The 21,631-nt window shown below is 40.9% G+C and overlaps 1 protein-coding gene and 1 long non-coding RNA gene across 5 annotated transcripts in view; one reads left to right on the top strand and one right to left on the bottom strand.

Annotated features, from left to right (window-relative positions):
• The window catches only part of LOC309794591, an 87,157-nt gene extending 83,097 nt beyond the window's left edge, over positions 1-4,060 (top strand). The window contains exon 3 of the long non-coding RNA XR_014292150.1: positions 3,972-4,060. This is a non-coding gene — a long non-coding RNA (uncharacterized lncRNA). The remainder of the gene's footprint in view (positions 1-3,971) is intronic.
• The window catches only part of DPY19L3 (dpy-19 like C-mannosyltransferase 3), an 80,952-nt gene continuing 61,929 nt past the window's right edge, over positions 2,609-21,631 (bottom strand). For all 4 annotated transcript variants that reach the window (XM_082606253.1, XM_082606254.1, XM_082606255.1 and 1 more), the window contains 3 exons: positions 10,647-10,779; positions 8,102-8,260; positions 2,609-6,599 (listed from right to left, as the gene is read on the bottom strand). In XM_082606253.1, the coding sequence (XP_082462379.1) occupies positions 6,438-6,599; positions 8,102-8,260; positions 10,647-10,779 (454 nt within the window). In that variant the 3' untranslated portion in view covers positions 2,609-6,437. The remainder of the gene's footprint in view (positions 6,600-8,101; positions 8,261-10,646; positions 10,780-21,631) is intronic.

Here is a 21,631-nt window from a genome sequence, read left to right as displayed (position 1 = left end):
TATATAACCTCTGAAATCTCTGTTCAGCTCTGTTACTTATTAGATGTTCTGTGCTAAGCCATATATGTGCAGGTTATGAAATGGCCAAGGACCCAAAGGGACTTCTCAGGTTTTCTCTTTCGCAATTCCCTCCTCTCTGGTACCCTGCCTTCCAACTCCTACCAAATCTCAGCCATCAGAGCATCCATGAACTCCAATCTCTTTCCTTCAGTAAGACTGTCATTCTCTGCTTGAGCTCCATTTTCCCTGTGCCATGGTTTGGGAAAGACTTTAAGGGGAGAAAGCCAGGGTAAGACTGGGACTCACCTTGTTTGCTTCCCTTCTTTCAAAGAAGATGGTAGTCCTGGATTTCCCTGGTGGCACAGTGGTTAAGAATCCACCTGCCCTGCACAGCACAGGGAGATCAGCTCGGTGCTTTGTGTCCACTTAGAGGAGTGAGATAGGGAAGGTGGGAGGGAGATGCAAGAGGGAGGAGATATGGGGATATATGTATATGTATAGCTGATTCACTTTGTTATAAAGCAGAAACTAACACACCAATGTAAAGCACTTATACGCCAATAAAGGTATTAAAAAAAAAAAAAGAATCTGCCTGCCAATGCAGGGGACACAGGTTCGAGCCCTGGTCCGACATGCACAGAGCGACTAAGCCTGTACACCACAACTACTGAGCCTGTGCTCTAGAGCCCACAAGCCACAACTACTGAAGCCCACGTGCTTAGAGCCCATGCTCCGCAACAAGAGTAGCTACCGCAATGAGAAGCCTGAGCACCACAACAAAGAGTAGCCCCCACTCGCCGCCACTAGAGAAAGCCCACGTGCAGCAACGAAAACCCAACACAGCTGGAAAAAAAAAAAAAAAAGATGGTAGTCCCGTCAGTTGCTGCAAAATACTCTGTATTGGCCAGGCTGTGGTTTTCTTTTTAACCTATCTGTGGATTATGTCTTCTTTGCTCTTTTTCTTAATCAGGTTTACCAGGTGTTTTTTTCATTAATCTTTTTAAAAGTTGCAGCATGTTTTGGTGGGGAGGGGTTGTTTATTCTACTATTTCCCTAGATCATTGATTTCAGTTCTTACCTTTTAAATTTTAATCTTCCTAGTTTCCTGATTTGTTAGGTTTTTTTTTCCTATATGAAAAATCCCAAACTAGCTTATATCAACTCATGGCCAACCTTGTTTCATCTACATGCCTCACAAAATGACTTTGATATGAACCCTATACATATATAATTCCATCTGTAAATATTTCAGTATATATTCTAAAAGATAAAGACCTAAGAAAATAACAATGTCTATATCACACCTAAAATTTATAATTCTTAAATATCATCATTGTTCAAAGGGTTCTTCTACAGTAGAGTTGGGGGACAAGACAGAGCCAAGTTCAAACTGCCACCTTCCCAGAATCCTCCCTGCTATAAAGGCATGGCTTTCAAACTGACTATAAACTCACACTAAGAAATACATTTGACATTGCACCCCAGAGCACAAATAACGATATGTATAACTGAAACAAATATTTCACAAAACAATACTTATATTTACCGTATTGGCTGTCCACTCTCTCCCTTCCCTTTCCCTCTCTCTTCCCCTCCTCCCTCTTTCCTCTCTCTCTCTCTCTCTCTCAACCACTAAATGTTGGTTGCAACTCACTAAACTGATTTCACATTACACTATAGTCCTGTTACCTGCACTTCAAAGAACAATCCTACAAAGCAAATGTCTAAATATCAAATTAACTGAAAAGGGGGACTTCCCTGGAGGTCCAGTGGTTAAGACTCTGTGCTTCCACGGCAGGGGGCATGGGTTTGATCCCTGGTTGGGGAACTAAGATCCCATGTGCTGCATGGCGTGGCACAAAAAAAAAAAAAAAAAAAATTAACTGAAAAGGTTTGAGGGGCAGAGAACTAGCATTTCATCTGCCACGTGCCTCTGTCACATGTCAAACCACTACACATTCAGTTCATTCATATCCCGAATCTCTCGCTTATCTATATTGTTTGCAATTCTTAATTTGCCAGACCATTCTAGCAACATGTACTTAATAGCTTTGAACTTAATAGCTTTAGTGTAAGTACACTGAATTGTATACTTATAGTCAGTACTGAATATTTGAGATCCCACTGCCGTTTTCTTCTATTTGGAAGTATATCCGTCTCCCTGACCATTTCTGCTTGGAATTTCAATACCTGCTTTGAACAACCTAACGTCAAGCATATTTGTTATCTATACACCCTTACCAAAAATGTGAACCACCACCCATTTTCCTGAGTTACTAAAGATTGAGAGTTTAGTCAAGAAGTAGAAACAATTCCAAAGGTCAAAACAACAGCATTTATCTCTTTGAGGATAAGTTCAGCTGACAGCAGCCTTCTCTTTAGAAGTCTTCACTATAAGCTTGAGGTTCAACTAAAGCAAATAAGCAGCTATCAAACCAAATTTTGTGAAAAAAAGAAACCCCTTCAACATTAGCAAGTACAATTAAGACCTTGTCACATCCATCCTTTAGTGATTATACTCTATTTAGCACATATTTAATACACTTCAATAAGCCAGTTCCTTGGTTTTTGACCTTCAAAGAAATGAAAGACACTCATCATGTGTAACTTAGCTTTATTTAGTACACAATCTTCATACAATTCAGTACAACAAATTATAAAAGCTCTTTGTAAGATTTTACCCATAGGATATTAAGTACAGAAAATCAATTGCCACAAGAAAGTAAGCCACTCTCTCATTTTAAGTTTTTTTCCATGAACAGACAAGCACTCTCTTCTATGCCAAAAGGTTGCCATATATAAAGCATTTCGGAACATACTGGCCAAGATATATGATCTGAGAACATTTTGTCTTTCTATTAATTCCAACGTTTAAATGAAAATTAAAAAATGGACAATTTCTAGTTAATTCAGGTAAGTTTTGGCCAAAGATGAGCTACAATTGTTACAAGGTTCATGTGCAATCAGAATAAACCTTGTTAGTTAATTGTAAAGATGCAGAACAGATGAAATATCTACATATGTCCTTGCCAACACCAGCACCAACCCAACACACACACACACACACACACACACACACACAGACACACACACATTTACTTAGTTGATCTCACAAAGGTCAAGAAAATCACCTTTAAGTGGACAACAAATGGCCTAGATAACACCTAATTATGTTCCTGGCTAATATATCTGAAATGAATTCCTATTTTTTAAGTCTGTAATAAAGTGACTGGAACCTTTCAACTCTAGTAGAAGTAGATTAGCCACTGTGATCAGTAACAGTAGCTGGTCATTTAATGAAGTTAAAGTTGGTTAAAGTAGGGAATCATAACTTCAAATGTATAATTGTACATTCATTTGCTCATCTTCTGATGTAAAGCCCAGGCCTTTCCTTTGCATAAAGGTCCAATGATTACAGTTTTATTTTTGCATAAATCATACCAATAATATGATTTGGGTACTTTTTTTTTTTTTTTTTTTTTTTTTTTTTTGCTGTACGCGGGCCTCTCACTGCTGTGGCCTCTCCCATTGCGGAGCACAGGCTCCGGACACACAGGCTCCGCGGCCATGGCTCGCGGGCCCAGCCGCTCCGCGGCATGTGGGATCTTCCGGGATCGGGGCACGAACCCGTGTCCCCTGCATCGGCAGGCGGACTCTCAACCACTGCGCCACCAGGGAAGCCCTGATTTGGGTACTTTTTAATACCTTCTGATCAGTCTAGATTTTTTTTAAGGTGAAATGAGTACTAAAATAAATAAACCTGTGAAGCAGTCTAAGCCCAGAAATTTTCTTGAATTTTAAGTTCTCCCAACATTTTATAATTTTCCCAACCACAATTAATTTAAAAGTAATTTTTATTAGTGGCAACCTTTATCAAATCTTACCAAAGCATTCAAGCTAATTTTTGCAGAAATAACCCTTCCATTTTAGAGCAAAATTTCCTGGGTTTATGTTGAATCATGTATTTACAGCGGGAAGGAGAGCATGCAGACAAGGTTGGCGCAGGCGGAGAACTCAAAGGAGACAGCAGGGGCCTGAGAATGCCAGGGAGCGGCCCCCAGTGGTGCTGGGCCGAAGTCAGCCTAAAAGAGGGATGGAGACTGTGAAGCGACCCGGTGAGTCACGTAAGTAAAGGTTAATTAAGAGCACTTACTGTACTTAGAGGTTCTTTTGAATGCTAACTCTGAAGCAAAATCAAGTGGTCTTTCTACCCATAAAATACAGCCATAATTTGAGGATATTACCAAACGTTAGCACGGCCGCTGAGATCGTGTGGCAGGGAGCTTAGAGAGCCAGGGTCAGCCGCTTCTCCTCTGTTTCCTCCCATGTACTCCAATGAGAAGGTCATAAAAGAGAATACTGAGGAGCACTAAAAATATTTAACATGATTCATTAAGAGATTTGGTCATCAGGAAATAAAAATGTCAACTATACATGGTCACAGTGTTTTGGAAAGAGTGTATGTATGGATTCTGTCTTGCAAGATTTTTTGGCACTTTATATTTTTCACTAAAGACTGAACACTAAGTGTTTTGGCAACAAATGGCACCTAAACTGTGAAAAAAGGATTACTGTATGCGATCAATGTGGTGATAAAAATTTAAGTACATGTTTCTTGTATACTGAAACTCCAAATACCCAAATGCATAGATTAATAATACAGGAATATTTAAAATAAACTGAAATATTTCTGAGAAGGTAACAGAGGGTTTTAAAAACGTAACTAGATAGTCTGACACGTTGTACCTTACATGTGCTTGGTTTCAATTAGAGTAAGGCACTCACTGAAGGATGGACTGACCCATGCTGTCAGCTGCAATAGGCATGCATCATTACTGGCTTAATTAAAGTTTTAGTACTGATTAAAATGTTTTATTATTGTATTATCATAAACTGCAGTGGTCTCCAACCTTATTAAGGGATACAAGAAAGATATAATTCAGGAGTTTCAGTTGCATAATTTAATAACCCAGCTACTGTCAATTTTTTATTGAAATACGTTTTGATAAAAGCCAAGTATCCTTCCTTGAACCCAACATGATAGTGTAAAATTTCTTTTTGAATACTGCTTAATAAGTAGTAGTTGAATAGAAAATCATTTGAACATGTGATATATCCATCTTCATGTCTACAGTGATTTACTTCAACACAATTGCAAGGAGAAATATTTAAATCATTTCCAACTGGCATGAGAGGTGAAAGTTAATTTCATTAGCCATCTTGATTTAATTAAATAGACAATATGCTTTTATCAGTAACTTTTACATGTCCCTATCATTAGAAATTAATTACAAAAGCAATTATCAAAAATTTTTTGAGCAGGTACAAGGTACACATAATCCTCTTCGTTGTTTACAAATAAGCATGACTTAGAGGCACTTGGTTACCTTTGAGTAAGAAAAAGAACAACCTATCAAGGGCCCTCACAGTAAGATTGGAGACCACAAATCAAACTTGGTATGAAAATGCTCTCTGCCAAAAATATCATAGTAGTGAGTTAGTTAAGATACAACATTTTAAAAATAGTAAGACTTTGCAAGGTTCTAGGCTGTAAAAAATACAAAGGCTAAAAACAAAGAGTTTACAAAATTTTGCAAACCCAGTAAATTTGAATGAGTAAGAAATGAAGAAGAATCTTCTTACTTGCAGGATAGATTAAATAGTATCAACAGGTTTTAAAATAGTAACACTATACAGTAACAAATTCTACTCAGCTACGTAACATTTCTGCTGCTTTAAGGACTTACAATATGGAACTTGTAACACTTTTCTGTGTCCAGCATTAAAACATTCATGCACATGCCCATGTACACACATACACACACTGACACATACTACTGAAGTGCTACACATTACATTTCAGATGGAGCACAACAAAAAATTTTAGATACATATGAAGACCTAACATGATCTTTCAAAAAATATTAAAAGCATGACAAATGAAAACCTTATAAAATTTTTAGGTGAAACAGGACAGTAGAGACCTTTTTAAAAAGCCACCAGTTGGTCTTCACTAGTGAAAAAAAATTAAATAATTTAATTATGTATCCCCTCAATTCAATTCAACTATAGCTGTTGTAAGTCAATTAAAAATTAGAAGTATTTCAAATCTTGAAACAGGCTCTAGATTTCCAACATGATACGCAGCTGTTCAGGCTACCTATGGAACACTTGACTGTTCTCCCCAACAACAAAATTCTAGATCACTTTTAGAAAGTTGAAAACATATAGGCTAAAGAACATTAATGAAACAAGACAAAGACTGAAGCATGTATAAGATACCTTCAAAGATGGTAACGCTTGTGTAAACATTTGTAGACTTAATCATATCACAGCTTTAAGGTACCGGTTACCTAATTACATTTGAAATGTTATCTATTGAGTTTCATTATGATGAAGTTTCACATATCAAAAATAGAGATAAATAGAAAGCTCTGTTACTTGTTTCTGGATAGCTTGTAAACGTGGAATGTTTTGTTCTGAAACACTCTAGTGAAGTACGCTGTGTAGGGGGGCAGGTTTCTTTTTATCTCTTCGCAAAAGCGAGGGTGGCCTGCAAGTTTCAAATCTGGATCATTCTCTCCTGGGCCATCCATCATCTAAAGCCAAAACAAAACCAATACAACTTGGAAAAAAATCTTATTTACAAAAGACAAACAGAAGTAGGAATAGGGATTGGGTTTCTTTAAGAATGACATGCTAGTGAACTTAAACTGAACGAATGTCAATGGCTGCTTGGAGATCATCTGGTCCATCCCTTTCCCCTTTGGAAGTGTGATGCAAGGCTGAAGAGCAGAGTTCGGTGTCAAACAATGTTCACCTTTAAAGGCAAAACTAGAAGCAGAACTTGGATCTCCTTGTCCTGAGGAACATACTACACCATTCCCTCTCAAAAAATGAAACACAGAGAAGAACTACTACGACCAGAGAAAGTTCTGCAACTCATTAGATGGCCTAGTTAGAAAAAGTTACACACAAAGCAAAATTTAAATGCATGTATTTGGTCTGTACCTCCTCCGAATACAAGATAGTTATGGACAGTTATTTTTCCTTGAGCAAAAATCAAATCTCATATTCTTTCTTTGCCTCAGCTTTATTGAAGCATAATTGACATATAAAACTGTATATATTTAAGGTATACAATCTGATGATTTGATATACATATACATGGTGAAATGATTACTACAATCAAGTTAATCAATACATTCATGTTGGTCAAAGGGTATAAACTTGCCGTTATGAAATGAGTAAGTCTCTGGTGACCTAAAGTATAGCATGGTGACTAGGGTTAATACTACTGTACTCTGCACTTGAAATTTGCTAAGAGAGTAGATCTGAAGTGTTCTGAATCTCAAATTCTGTACAGTCAAGGTTTTATTTATTTTTTTCAGATGTAGGCTAGGTTTATCACTCCCCCCCCCCCCACTCATTTTAGAAATATCTGTCAGCTTTTATACCAATAATTACAGCACACACAACCTCTAAAGGGTGAAAATCTTCCGTTTTCTCTACCTGAGACCTAGCATAGCTCCGAAAACATTTTCCTCAGAAGGAAGAAAAGAGAAGTAGCTTGTTTTCCTGCTCAGGAGTGTAAGCTTGGCCATAGAAAGCCATCTTTGTGGAAGTGTGCCAGTGGACGAAAAGGGACACCCAACAAGAGAGCAGGGAGAGGAGTGAGATTCTACCACACAGGCTGGGGGGTGCTGGGTTGGCGCACCGCCCTCATGGACTCTCGTATCAGCCAAAATGACGCATTGGAGCAGCGGTTTAAAAGGTTGAGGTTTTCTTTTTCACTTTAGTAGCAAAACCTTAAAAAACAAATTCTATGCAGAGCCTCATGACACAGACCAGCTGAAGACAGAGTTGCTCTCTTTGGTGTGACAGTGGGGACAAGAGCTCCCCTCCCATCTCTCCCGCCCCTCCAGCCCCCGTGGCAAGTCACTAACGTGCCAAGGTAGGGGTTCTGCAGAACGCAACGGAGGTGAATGCTTGATCCATTGTGCAATTCTACAAGGTATAAAGGTAGTTACACTCCTTAGGGCTCACACGGGACCCTCTCCTCCCCAGGGGACGCCCCGCACGGGGCGGATGGCATGCTTACGTGTCCGTTGGCGACGTCCAGCAGGTCCCGCAGACGGCAGCCCCGGTGGTGCCTGCGCTCATAGCAGATGCTGTCTTCCAGGATCACGTAGTCGGTGCCAAAGGACCTTAGCAGGGCGTGCACTTCCTCTGGGGCCTTCTTTGCGTATATCTGATAGACCTTCAAAACAAGATAAAAATGGAATAGGGCAAAATGCCACTTACCTGCTGGGAAGTTCGTCAAGGACTATCTATTGCTGCAAACCTCCCACAGGGGTTGAGTCTAATCGCAGACACCCAGCTCCCCCGCCACCTCTTCCTGTGCAGGTCGCTCATTCACCTGTAGTCCTGGAGTGTGTGTGACAAATTTCCAAAAAAAAAAAAGTTGTTGGGATGGGGGAGAGTGAGTCATGCTGAATACATTTGGATTTAGACGCCAAAGAGGTCTGGATTTAGGATGTATTGAGTTCTGAATATATTCACCAGTAGATGCCAATTCTAAGAATGCTTCACCAAGGTAAATAATTAAGTATGTAAAACACAGTCTCTACCTTTAAAAAGGGGACCTTTAGACTAGAAGTGTCCATTAGGGGTGGTGGTATAGTCTGGAGGCACAGATACTTGTAAGGAGACCCAGCTTCTGATAGTGGCAGTTGGGGAACAGGACCCCATAGGGTCCCTGGCCCCAGGCAGGGGCAGCACCCTTGCTCTACTGCTGTCCTGCTGCACTCAGCTTGACCAGGACACCCTGCACTTTATCTTTCTCTCGTCCTTCCTGGAGGAAGAGCAACTTGTAGCGCCCAGTGGCAGTTCAACAGGAGGCACGCCTTCCCAGTCACCACCAGCTTCACACACCTTAAGTAAATACACGCAGATGGCGAGTGGCCTATATCCTGGGACTTGGCACTGGGAAAGGTAGAATGGTGTGTGTGTGTTGGGGGAGGGGTAATGAAGAGAGGTGCTGCTTCCTTTGTCGCCCACTGATTTCTAATGATATGTCTCTGACTTAAGAGACTGGGTTCTGAGAGCCTAGGTCAGCATGTCTGAACGGATATGCTGAAATGGTGGGGGGTTATCTGCTTCTACTGCTAACACTGTGAGGTCATCCTGCCTACAGTCCAGCACCAGCCTCAGGCTAAGGCATTCCAAGGATTCGAAGGTCATGACTGAAGAAGGGCACTAGGACCTTCAAGATGATCAGTTTTTAGGGCATAAAACTCAGCACCTAGGCAGGGACTGGATCTTGGAGAGGATGGAACACAGGACTCCCTGTGCCTCTGACATGTCTCTATCTGCATCTCTCTCGAGTCAAAGTGGTGGCCACCTCCCAGCTGAACTTTGGGGTCTGGTGATCCAGGTACCCTCCGATCTTCCTCTAGCTAACTCAGGGCCATCTGGAACACTTGGGCTAGTTGAAAAATTCCCATTTTAGCAGGAATCTATGTAAAGACGATTCTCTTGAAAATGGAGTATTTAGTAAAAATCATTTACTTTTAGGCTAGTTAAATCTCACCCCCCAAACAAGACTTTTCAACAAATTTTCAGCCACCAAGATTAAGAAGTGACTGATACAAAACATTAAAAAGTTTGAAACCACTGCTGGCGAGGACTAAGACAGGTACACTTCTGTAGCACTGACTGGAGTGTAAATTGGCATAATTCATACAGACCTGGTAATTCTATCTCGATTACAAATGCCCACGCCCTGTGACCCAGCAACTTCACTTCTAAGAAGCTCATGTGTGGACAGACACTTTGTGCCTGTGCAGAGCGATGCTTACACAGGCGTATCATTTGGGAAATTGCTGTATAATTGCAGAAGACAGGGAAACAACCTAAACGGTCAGATAAAATTTGCCACATCCACATAACAAAATATTATGTAGCTTTAAAAATGGCAAGGAAACTGTCGATATGCTGATGTGGAGTGATCTCCAAAATACACGAAGTGCCAAAAAAAGCAAGATGTAATTAGTTCTTTTGTAAAAAGGGGGAAAAGAATATGAATTCATGTATATATCCACACACACACATTTGTACATACATAAAATTACTGGTAATGTTATTTGCCTCCTGGGAGGGGAACCAGTAGCTGGAAGACAGGGGTGGAATGGAGACTTTTCACTATGTTCTCTTTTGCATGCTCTGAGCTTTTTTAACTGTGTGGCTGTGTTGCCTATTCTCTCTCTCTCTCTCTCTCTCTCACACACACACACACACACACACACAAGAAACAGCCCATTAAAAAATATGACCAGTATGTCTCTCCCCCTTTTCCTTCTCTCTCCAGTTCAAAGCTCTGAGGACTCTGTCCTCAGACACTCTGCTCTGTACATCTCCAGGTGTTCTTCTCCTCAGTTTACTCTTCTACCCGAGAGGAACAGAAGGCCGAAACAGCATGCCTTTAACAGACGGGGCAGGCCAAGGTCTAGACTCTGGAGACGCAAGTCCTGACAGGCACTTCAGCTCTGCCTTCCCCTCATAACCCGCAGGCAGCAGGCGCCCCGGCTTTACCAGCCACGAGCCAGCCCACTGCTGCCCCACAAAGAGCCGGGAGAGGCACTCACCGCTTTGGTTCGCTCTCTCAGGCTGTTGTCCTCGTAGTGCGGGTGGTTGGTTAAGGTCCTTCCCGTGCACAGCTTGACGCCGGCCAGTAACTGCATGCTTCCAGCAAACACAGCCTTCCTTGGAGTGTTAGAGCTAAAAGAAAAAGGTCATGAGGAACCTAGGGGCAAGACAGGAATACAGACACAGACCTACTAGAGAATGGACTTGAGGATATGGGGAGGGGGAAGGGTAAGCTGGGACAAGGTGAGAGAGTGGCATAGACATAAATACACTACCAAACGTAAGGTAGATAGCTAGTGGGAAGCAGCCGCATAACACAGGGAGATCAGCTCGGTGCTTTGTGACCGCCTGGAGGGGTGGGATAGGGAGGGTGGGAGGGAGGGAGACGCAAGAGGGAAGAGAGATGGGAACATGTGTATATGTATAACTGATTCACTTTGTTATAAAGCAGAAATTAACACACCATTGTAAAGCAATTATATTCCAATAAAGGTGTTAAAAAAAAAAGATTTTAGAGTCTAAATTAACCTCACTGCTAAGGCTTCCACGAAGATAATATCACACACTCAGGATCACCCAGCTATGTTAGGAAGGGCTATGAGTTGGGAAAAACACAGGAGGCTGCTCGAGATTCTGATTTGCACTCAAACTGTTTTATGAAATTTTTCGTATCTGTTTTTGACAATGATTGGGAAGCTTCTAATTGACTGTTTTGATGGGTTTACTCTTATAATGAATTGTCTTAGGATGTGGGTAACTCCTGAGTCTTCTAGGCTAAAACCCACAACCCTCTCCTGCTCTTGTTCCAAAGAGGCAGATTCTGACATGAGACCTTAGAAGACTGCCAGTGCTTTTTGTATTAAACTTAACTAAAAGGGCTGCCTAGAGTAAAACAAATTATAAAGCCAGAAACTGCAGTTGCCATGAGTCAATTCCAAGGGTTTTTGGTTAAAACAAGAAAAAAAGATCACAGATATTACTATAAATTACTTTTTAGAAAAGAATTAGTAAAAACAAAAGAACACGGAAAGAAGATTCTGAACTAGCAGATATCTTATTATCTTATCATACTCAGTATGAAGATGTACAGTATTTCTGATGCGGAAGCAGAAGTATTTTATGTATTCCTTTCCTTTAGTCCCGATTATGAAAGACTACATGCATCTTAAGGAACACAGCGTATTCTGATATTAAATTAAGATCTCACTTTCCAATTATCACAAAGCTGTGATTCTCTGCCTCCCCCTGGGATGCGAGGGACAGTGATGGAGAGCCAAGGAAAGACTTCCTGATTTCTGTGAAGGCATTTTTCCTTTTCCCCCGGAAAAAAAGAATCTTAGTAGTTCATTTAATTCCCTTCCATTTTTTTTTTTTAAAACCTGGGAGCCACCTGCAAACCAACGAGGTGTCACTTTATTGTGAAGAACATAACGGCTGTTCCATGGACTCTGCTCAATGCACAATCTCCGATACAGGCCCAGCAGGAATACTGCAAGACATATTCACCCTCCCTGTGTTAAGAACAAGGAGTGTATGGCCGCTAGGGTGAGTTAAAATGATGGACATAGTTTTTTTGAGAAGGAGTCTAATTGAAATCGTTAAAACTCAACATACTTTACAGAAAAAGCCACAGCAGGCCGTTTTCCTCAATGTTTCTGGACATCAGGGCATGAAACTTGCTCTAGTGTTCAGGTTTCTAAGAGAAGCCTCATCATATTCACATATTCCATGAGGATGTTCTACTTACTCCATTTTAATGCTAAGACTACAGCACGAATGCCACCCAACAAAGGCCTCTGGATGTCTACCAGCAAGGCATCCTACAGCTCGAGCTGAAACAGTTACAAGTAATTTACTTTTGGAAAATGCAAGATTTTCTAACAATGACACTCTCGTTCACTCGAATTCCAATAAGCTTTCTTAAGTGATGAAAAAAAGTGGATAGAATTACAAGGAGCACACAGGGAATGACACAATCTTCACCCTCCCTTATTCCTGTCAGGCCCCAGAATGGATTACAAGAGAAAAACTTTTATGTGAACTTGGCTGTGCTTCATAGGATGTCATCATTCTGACCACCAGACCCAGGAACACAGGCATAAATAGATGTCTGCTCTGTCCCCCTGAACCAGCGATTTATAAGGAGTTCTTGACATGTGTCCCATGTGGTCAGAGAAATAGGAGGGTTTAAATGAAAAGAGGTGCACTGAGTTCCTTACTGAAAGGTTTATATAAAAATTCCATTTTATTCAATGAGTACTTACTAAACGCTTAGTCTGTGCCACATATACCATGCTGCCCTCATTTATAGTGTCCCGTAATTGCTAAAGACAATAAATATGGACAAATAAAATTAAAGAAAATGTCACCATTTTCCCAAAGCAGTCTTCTTTCCTTCTGTATACTCTTAACTGGCACAAACCATTCTACTGCAATAAATTACACAATTAATGCCACAAAGTGGCTGCCTTTGGGTCCTCTGAACCAAAGAGATCTAGAATGCAGGGAGAAGAAGAGTCTGGTCTCCATGTCCGGCAAAGCATGAGAGCTAACAGAGAGAGAACCATCCTGGTCTGTACAGTCTTACTGCCCAAGAGTGCCAGACTTGTCTCTCTTCACAAACGACAAATCCAGCAGCTGGGCTGATGGTACCCATTCAAATCTTTAGGCTGTCTCAGCATCATCATTTTGAATATATAACAGGATTCAGCATCAGGGAGATGCACAGAGCTGTTTCTAGTTGTGGCAGAGATAGATGACTGGCCTGTTATCTATTCATGGCTAATGACCAAGGTTTCACTCGCCCCTTCCTGGGCTATCATCACAATACTTAGATGAGTTATACAGTTCACAAAGGTTTAAAATGTCAAAAATCCTAAACTGCTTGCTGGGGAGTTATAAGGTTATTCTTTATTCAGCTAAAAGTTATTACTGAGGGCCTACTATGTGCACGGCTGGCGATACCCCGTCTTGAAGAAGCTTACTGGCTAATAGACTCAGCTCTTATTACAGGCAAGCACTTCAAAACAAGCCCATGGTTAGTCCACCACATGCTGACGACTGCTTTCTGTGGGCCTGCAGCTATGCTGGAAATGGAACACATCAGACACAGTAAATACGGCCTCTCTCCTCCGTAGGCTCTAAGAGCACTTGCTGCTCCCTGCCGCCCCAGTGGGTACGGTCCCCAGGGCAACAGCAGCCATCACCAGGTGAGCAGGTCATGTCACATGACTGCTTCGAGGAGTTGAGGAAAACATGGAACAAAGTTCATTCGACTGTGACAAGTTGTAGTGTTTGGCCTCATTCGTAGAGTCAGGAGGTTTAAGAGAAATGCAACCCGCCTCAACTGCTGGTGCTACACCCTCCGGACTGTGAACAGTCTTTCACTAAAGGTCCTTGGTTTTAGTTTAAATGGCAAAATACAAGCACCCTAATGGATTGGATATAATATTTCTTTGAAAACGACTGACTTCCAAGCATACTAGAGATGAGGTGTATTCACTTGATCGTCTAATTTGGTTTTATATGCTAGCCCTGTGGTAAATCTGGGATATTTAACTGCTCTCTTAAATATTTAAGTTTATCCATAAAGCAAATGCAAAAAGTAAAACAAGCAAAGTGAAACAAGATGAAAAAAAAAATCACATTTTCTAGACTTTAAAAACCTAGATTCACAGTATTTTACATTTTCTGTGGTAAACTCAGTAGGCAAAGGGAGAAGGGATTCTTTGTCTTTAACTTAAAATATGCAGTATGACAGATGTAATGATGGGTATTCTTCCTTCACAGATACTTTTGCTGACACAGTCTGTGGTCTGTGTCTAAAATAGCTAATGTGCTTTTATCCACTGAATGACACTTCTCTATTATAGAAAAACAAAGCAATTTTTACCAATGTTTGAACAAATGATGTATAAAATGAAAGAATAATTTGTTTTTATAGTTCTCTGCCAAGCTCCATAGCAGGCTGCCCAACCTGCAAACAATTTATTCTGTATGAAATGTCACTAAATAATGACAAGGACTCACAGGTCAAATGGATTTACATTATATAATTTAAATGTCATTCCAGGAAGACCTGATGGCATTTTGAACAAATAATCTCATTTATTTTTGAAGCTCTAAGCTTCAACAAGTTAATTACTGTTGAACTAATGTGGAAACTAAGCATTATAATATAATGTGTGAACATTTGTTTTATCTACACTTCAAAAATTTATAGAATTATGCAAATGCCACAAAATGATTCATTAAGTATAAAAGAGGCTTACAGGCATTTAAGGTCTGAACTTAACCCACATCATGACTTCCGGATAAGATGGCGGAAGAGTAAGACGCGGAGATCACCTTCCTCCCAACGGATACACCAGAAATACAGCTACACGTGGAACAACTCCTACAGAACACCTACTGAACGCTGGCAGAAGACCCCAGACCTCCCAAAAGGCAAGAAACTCCCCACATACCTGGGTAGGGCAAAGCGGAGAGATCCGCACACAGAGGATCGGTGCCGAGCGGCACTCACCAGCCCGAGAGGCTTGTCTGCTCGCCCGCCGGGGCGCGCAGCGCTGGAAGCTGAGGCTCGGGCTTCGGTCAGAGCGCAGGGAGAGGACTGGGGCTGGCGGCGAGAACTCAGCCTGAAGGGGGCTAATGTGCCACAGCTAGCCGGGAGGGAGTCCGTGAAAACTCTGGAGCTGCCGAAGAGGCAAGAGACTTTTTCTTCCCTCTTGGTTTCCTGGTGCGCGAGGAGAGGGGATTAAGAGCGCTGCTTAAAGGGGCTCCACGGACGGGCGCGAGTCGCGACTGAAAGCGCGGAGCCCAGTGACAGGCGTGGGACGCTGGGGCTGCTGCTGCCGCCGCCAAGAAGCCTGTGTGCGAGCGCAGGTCACTGCCCACACCGCCCTTCCGGGAGCCTGTGCAGCCCGCCACTGCCGGGGTCCCGGGATCCAGGGGCGGCTTCCCTGGGAGAACGCACGGCGCGCCTCGGGCTGGTGCAACGTCACGCCGACCTCTGCCGCTGCAGGCTCGCCCCGCACTCCGTGCCCCTCCCTCCCTCCCGGCCTGAGTGAGCCAGAGTCCCCGAAGAGGCTGCTCCTTTAACCCTGTCCTATCTGAGTGAAGAGCAGACGCCCTCCGGCTACCTACACGCAGAGGCGGGGCCAAATCCAAAGCTGAGACCCAGGAGCTGTGAGAACAAAGAAGAGAAAGGGAAACCTCTCCCAGCAGCCTCAGAAGCAGCGGATTAAAGCTCCACAATCAACTTGATGTACCCTGCATCTGTGGAATACATGAATAGACAACACATCATCCCAAATTGAGGAGCCCGGAGTCAGTGCTGTGCCTCTGAGGTGGGAGAGCCAACTTCAGGACACTGGTCCACAAGAGACCTCCCAGCTCCACATAATATCAAACGGCGAAAATCTTCCAGAGATCTCCATCTCAACACCAGCACCCAGCTTCACTCAACGACCAGCAGGCTACAGTGCTGGACACCCTGAGCCAAACAACTAGCAAGACAGGAACACAACGCCACCCATTAGCAGAGAGGTGGCCTAAAATCATAAAAAGTCCACAGACACCCCAAAACACACCACCAGACGTGGACCTGCCCACCAGAAAGACAAGATCCAGCCTCATCCACCAGAACACAGGCACTAGTCCCCTCCACCAGGAAGCCTACACAACCCACTAAACCAACCTTAGCCACTGGGGACAGACACCAAAAACAACAGGAACTACGAACCTGCAGCCTGCAAAAAGGAGACCCCAAACACAGTAACATAAGCAAAATGAGAAGACAGAAAAACCCACAGCAGGAGAAGGAGCAAGATAAAAACCCACCAGACCTAACAAATGAAGAGGTAATAGGCACTCTACCTGAAAAAGAATTCAGAATAATGATGGTAAAGATGATCCAAGATTCTATTTCCCAGATCCAAAATCTTGGAAATAGAATAGACAAAATGCAAGAAACAGTTAACAAGGACCTAGAAGAACTAAAGATGAATCAAGCATCGATTAAAAACACAATAAATGAAATAAAAAATACTCTAGATGGGATCAATAGCAGAATAACTGAGGCAGAGGAACGGATAAGTGAGGTGGAAGATAAAATAGTGGAAATAACTGCTGCAGAGCAAAATAAAGAAAAAAGAATGAAAAGAACAGAGGACAGTCTCAGAGACCTCTGGGACAACATTAAACGCACCAACATTCGAATTATAGGGGTTCCAGAAGAAGAAGAGAAAAAGAAAGGGACTGAGAAAATATTTGAAGAGATTATAGTTGAAAACTTCCCTAATATGGGAAAGGAAATAGTTAATCAAGTCCAGGAGGCACAGAGAGTCCCATACAGAATAAATCCAAGGAGAAATACGCCAAGACACATATTAATCAAACTGTCAAAAATTAAACACAAAGAAATCATATTAAAAGCAGCAAGGCAAAAACAACAAATAACACACAAGGGAATCCCCATCAGGATAACAGCTGATCTCTCAGCAGAAACTCTACAAGCCAGAAGGGAGTGGCAGGACATACTTAAAGTGATGAAGGAGAAAAACCTGCAACCAAGATTACTCTACCCAGCAAGGATCTCATTCAGATTTGATGGAGAAATTAAAACGTTTACAGACAAGCAAAAGCTGAGAGAGTTCAGCACCACCAAACCAGCTTTACAACAAATGCTAAAGGAACTTCTCTAGGCAAGAAACACAACAGAAGGAATATACCTACAATAATGAACCCAAAACAATTAAGAAAATGGGAATAGGAACATACATATCGATAATTACCTTAAATGTAAATGGACTAAATGCTCCCACCAAAAGACACAGAGTGGCTGAATGGATACAAAAACAAGACCCATCTATATGCTGTCTACAAGAGACCCACTTCAGACCTAGAGACACATACAGACTGAAAGTAAGGGGATGGAAAAAGATATTCCATGCAAATGGAAACCAAAAGAAAGCTGGAGTAGCAATTCTCATATCAGACAAAATAGACTTTAAAATAAGGACTACAAGAAGAGACAAAGAAGGACACTACATAATGATCAAGGGATCGATCCAAGAAGAAGATATAACAATTGTAAATATTTATGCACCCAACATAGGAGCACCTCAATACATAAGGCAAATACTAACAGCCATAAAAGGAGAAATCGACAGTAACACAATCATAGTAGGGGACTTTAACACCCCACTTTCACCAATGGACAGATCATCCAAAATGAAAATAAATAAGGAAACACAAGCTTTAAATGATACATTAAACAAGATGGACTTAATTGATATTTATAGGACATTCCATCCAAAAACAACAGAATACACATTTTTCTCAAGTGCTCATGGAACATTCTCCAGGATAGATCATATCTTGGGTCACAAATCAAGCCTTGGTAAATTTAAGAAAATTGAAATTGTATCAAGTATCTTTTCCGACCACAATGCTATGAGACTAGATATCAATTACAGGAAAAGAGCTGTAAAAAATACAAACACATGGAGGCTAAACAATACACTACTTAATAACGAAGTGATCACTGAAGAAATCAAAGAGGAAATTAAAAAATACCTAGAAACAAATGACAATGGAGACACGACGACCCAAAACCTATGGGATGCAGCAAAAGCAGTTCTAAGAGGGAAGTTTATAGCAATACAATCCCACCTTAAGAAACAGGAAACATCTCGAATAAACAACCTAACCTTGCACCTAAAGCAATTAGAGAAAGAAGAACAAAAACATCCCAAAGTTAGCAGAAGGAAAGAAATCATAAAAATCAGATCAGAAATAAATGAAAAAGAAATGAAGGAAACGATAGCAAAGATCAATAAAACTAAAAGCTGGTTCTTTGAGAAGATAAACAAAATTGATAAACCATTAGCCAGACTCATCAAGAAAAAAAGGGAGAAGACTCAAATCAATAGAATTAGAAATGAAAAAGGAGAAGTAACAACTGACACTACAGAAATACAAAAGATCATGAGAGATTACTATAAGCAACTCTATGCCAATAAAATGGACAACCTGGAAGAAATGGACAAATTCTTAGAAATGCACAACCTGCCAAGACTGAATCAGGAAGAAATAGAAAATATGAACAGACCAATCACAAGCACTGAAATTGAAACTGTGATAAAAAATCTTCCAACAAACAAAAGCCCAGGACCAGATGGCTTCACAGGTGAATTCTATCAAGCATTTAGAGAAGAGCTAACACCTATCCTTCTCAAACTCTTCCAAAATATAGCAGAGGGAGGAACACTCCCAAACTCATTCTACGAGGCCACCATCACCTTGATACCAAAACCAGGCAAGGATGTCACAAAGAAAGAAAACTACAGGCCAATATCACTGATGAACATAGATGCAAAAATCCTCAACAAAATACTAGCAAACAGAATCCAACAGCACATTAAAAGGATCATACACCATGATCAAGTGGGGTTTATTCCAGGAATGCAAGGATTCTTCAATATACGCAAATCAATCAACGTGATACACCATATTAACAAATTGAAGGAGAAAAACCATATGATCATCTCAATAGATGCAGAGAAAGCTTTCGACAAAATTCAACACCCATTTATGATAAAAACCCTGCAGAAAGTAGGCATAGAGGGAACTTTCTTAACATAATAAAGGCCATATATGACAAACCCACAGCCAGCATCGTCCTCAATGGTGAAAAACTGAAACCTTTTCCACTAAGATCAGGAACTAGACAAGGTTGCCCACTTTCACCACTCTTATTCAACCTAGTTTTGGAAGTTTTAGCCACAGCAATCAGAGAAGAAAAGGAAATAAAAGGAATCCAAATTGGAAAAGAAGAAGTAAAGCTGTCACTGTTTGCAGATGACATGATACTCTACATAGAGAATCCTAAAGATGCTACCAGAAAACTACTAGAGTTAATCAATGAATTTGGTAAAGTTGCAGGATACAAAATTAATGCACAGAAATCTCTGGCATTCCTATATACTGATGATGAAAAATCTGAAAGTGAAATCAAGGAAACACTCCCATTTACCATTGCAACAAAAAGAATAAAATATCTAGGAATAAACCTACCTAAGGAGACAAAAGACCTGTATGCAGAAAATTATAAGACACTGATGAAAGAAATTAAAGATGATACAAATAGATGGAGAGATGTACCATGTTCTTGGATTGGAAGAATCAACATTGTGAAAATGACTCTACTACCCAAAGCAATCTACAGGTTCAATGCAATCCCTATCAAACTACCACTGGCATTTTTCACAGAACTAGAACAAAAAATTTCACAATTTGTATGGAAACACAAAAGACCCCGAATAGCCAAAGCAATCTTGAGAACGAAAAATGGAGCTGGAGGAATCAGGCTCCCTGACTTCAGACTATACTACAAAGCTACAGTAATCAAGACAGTATGGTACTGGCACAAAAACAGAAAGATAGATCAATGGAACAGGATAGAAAGCCCAGAGTTAAACCCACGGACATATGGTCACCTTATCTTTGATAAAGGAGGCAGGAATGTACAGTGGAGAAAGGACAGTCTCTTCAATAAGTGGTGCTGGGAAAACTGGATAGGGACATGTAAAAGTATGAGATTAGATCACTCCCTAACACCATACACAAAAATAAGCTCAAAATGGATTAAAGACCTAAATGTAAGGCCAGACACTATCAAACTCTTAGAGGAACACATAGGCAGAACACTCTATGACATAAATCACAGCAAGATCCTTTTGGACCCACCTCCTAGAGAAATGGAAATAAAGACAAAAATAAACACATGGGACCTAATGAAACTTAAAAGCTTTTGCACAGCAAAGGAAACCATAAACAAGACCAAAAGACAACCCTCCGAATGGGAGAAAATATTTGCAAATGAAGCAACTGACAAAGGATTAATCTCCAAAATTTATAAGCAGCTCATGCAGCTCAATAACAAAAAAACAAACAACCCAATCCAAAAATGGGCAGAAGACCTAAATAGACATTTCTCCACAGAAGATATACAGACTGCCAACAAACACATGAAAGGATGCTCAACATCTTTACTCATTAGAGAAATGCAAATCAAAACTACAATGAGATATCATCTCACACCAGTCAGAATGGCCATCATCCAAAAATCTAGAAACAATAAATGCTGGAGAGGGTGTGGAAAAAAGGGAACACTCTTGCACTGCTGGTGGGAATGTGAATTGGTACAGCCGCTATGGAGAACGGTATGGAGGTTCCTTAAAAAACTACAAATAGAACTACCATATGACCCAGCAATCCCACTACTGGGCATATACCCTGAGAAAACCATAATTCAAAAAGAGACATGTACCAAAATGTTCATAGCAGCCCTATTTACAATAGCCCGGAGATGGAAACAACCTAAGTGTCCATCATCGGATGAATGGATAAAGAAGATGTGGCACATATATACAATGGAATATTACTCAGCCATAAAAAGAAATGAAATTGAGCTATTTGTAATGAGGTGGATAGACCTAGAGTCTGTCATACAGAGTGAAGTAAGTCAGAAAGAGAAAGACAAATACTGTATGCTAACACATATATATGGAATTTAAGAAAAAAAAATGTCATGAAGAACATAGGGGTAAGACAGGAATAAAGACACAGACCTACTAGAGAATGGACTTGAGGATATGGGGAGGGGGAAGGGTAAGCTGTGACAAAGTGAAAGAGCGGCATGGACATATATACACTACCAAACGTAAGGTAGATAGCTAGTGGGAAGCAGCCGCATAGCACAGGGAGGTCAGCTCGGTACTTTGTGACCGCCCGGAGGGGTGGGATAGGGAGGGTGGGAGGGAGACGCAAAAGGGAGGGGATATGGAAACATATGTATATGTATAACTGATTAAATTTGTTATAAAAAAAAAAAAAAAGTAAAAATAAAAACATATCTGGATCCTGAAGACTTGGTATGAAAAAAAAAAAAAAAAAAAAAAAAACCCACATCATGTTTAAA

This window comes from Mesoplodon mirus, assembly GCF_964341445.2.
Source record: "Mesoplodon mirus genome assembly, chromosome: 19".
NCBI lineage: Eukaryota > Metazoa > Chordata > Mammalia > Artiodactyla > Ziphiidae > Mesoplodon > Mesoplodon mirus.
Note: the sequence above shows the minus strand (reverse complement) of the source record. Positions and strands in the feature narration are given on the sequence as shown.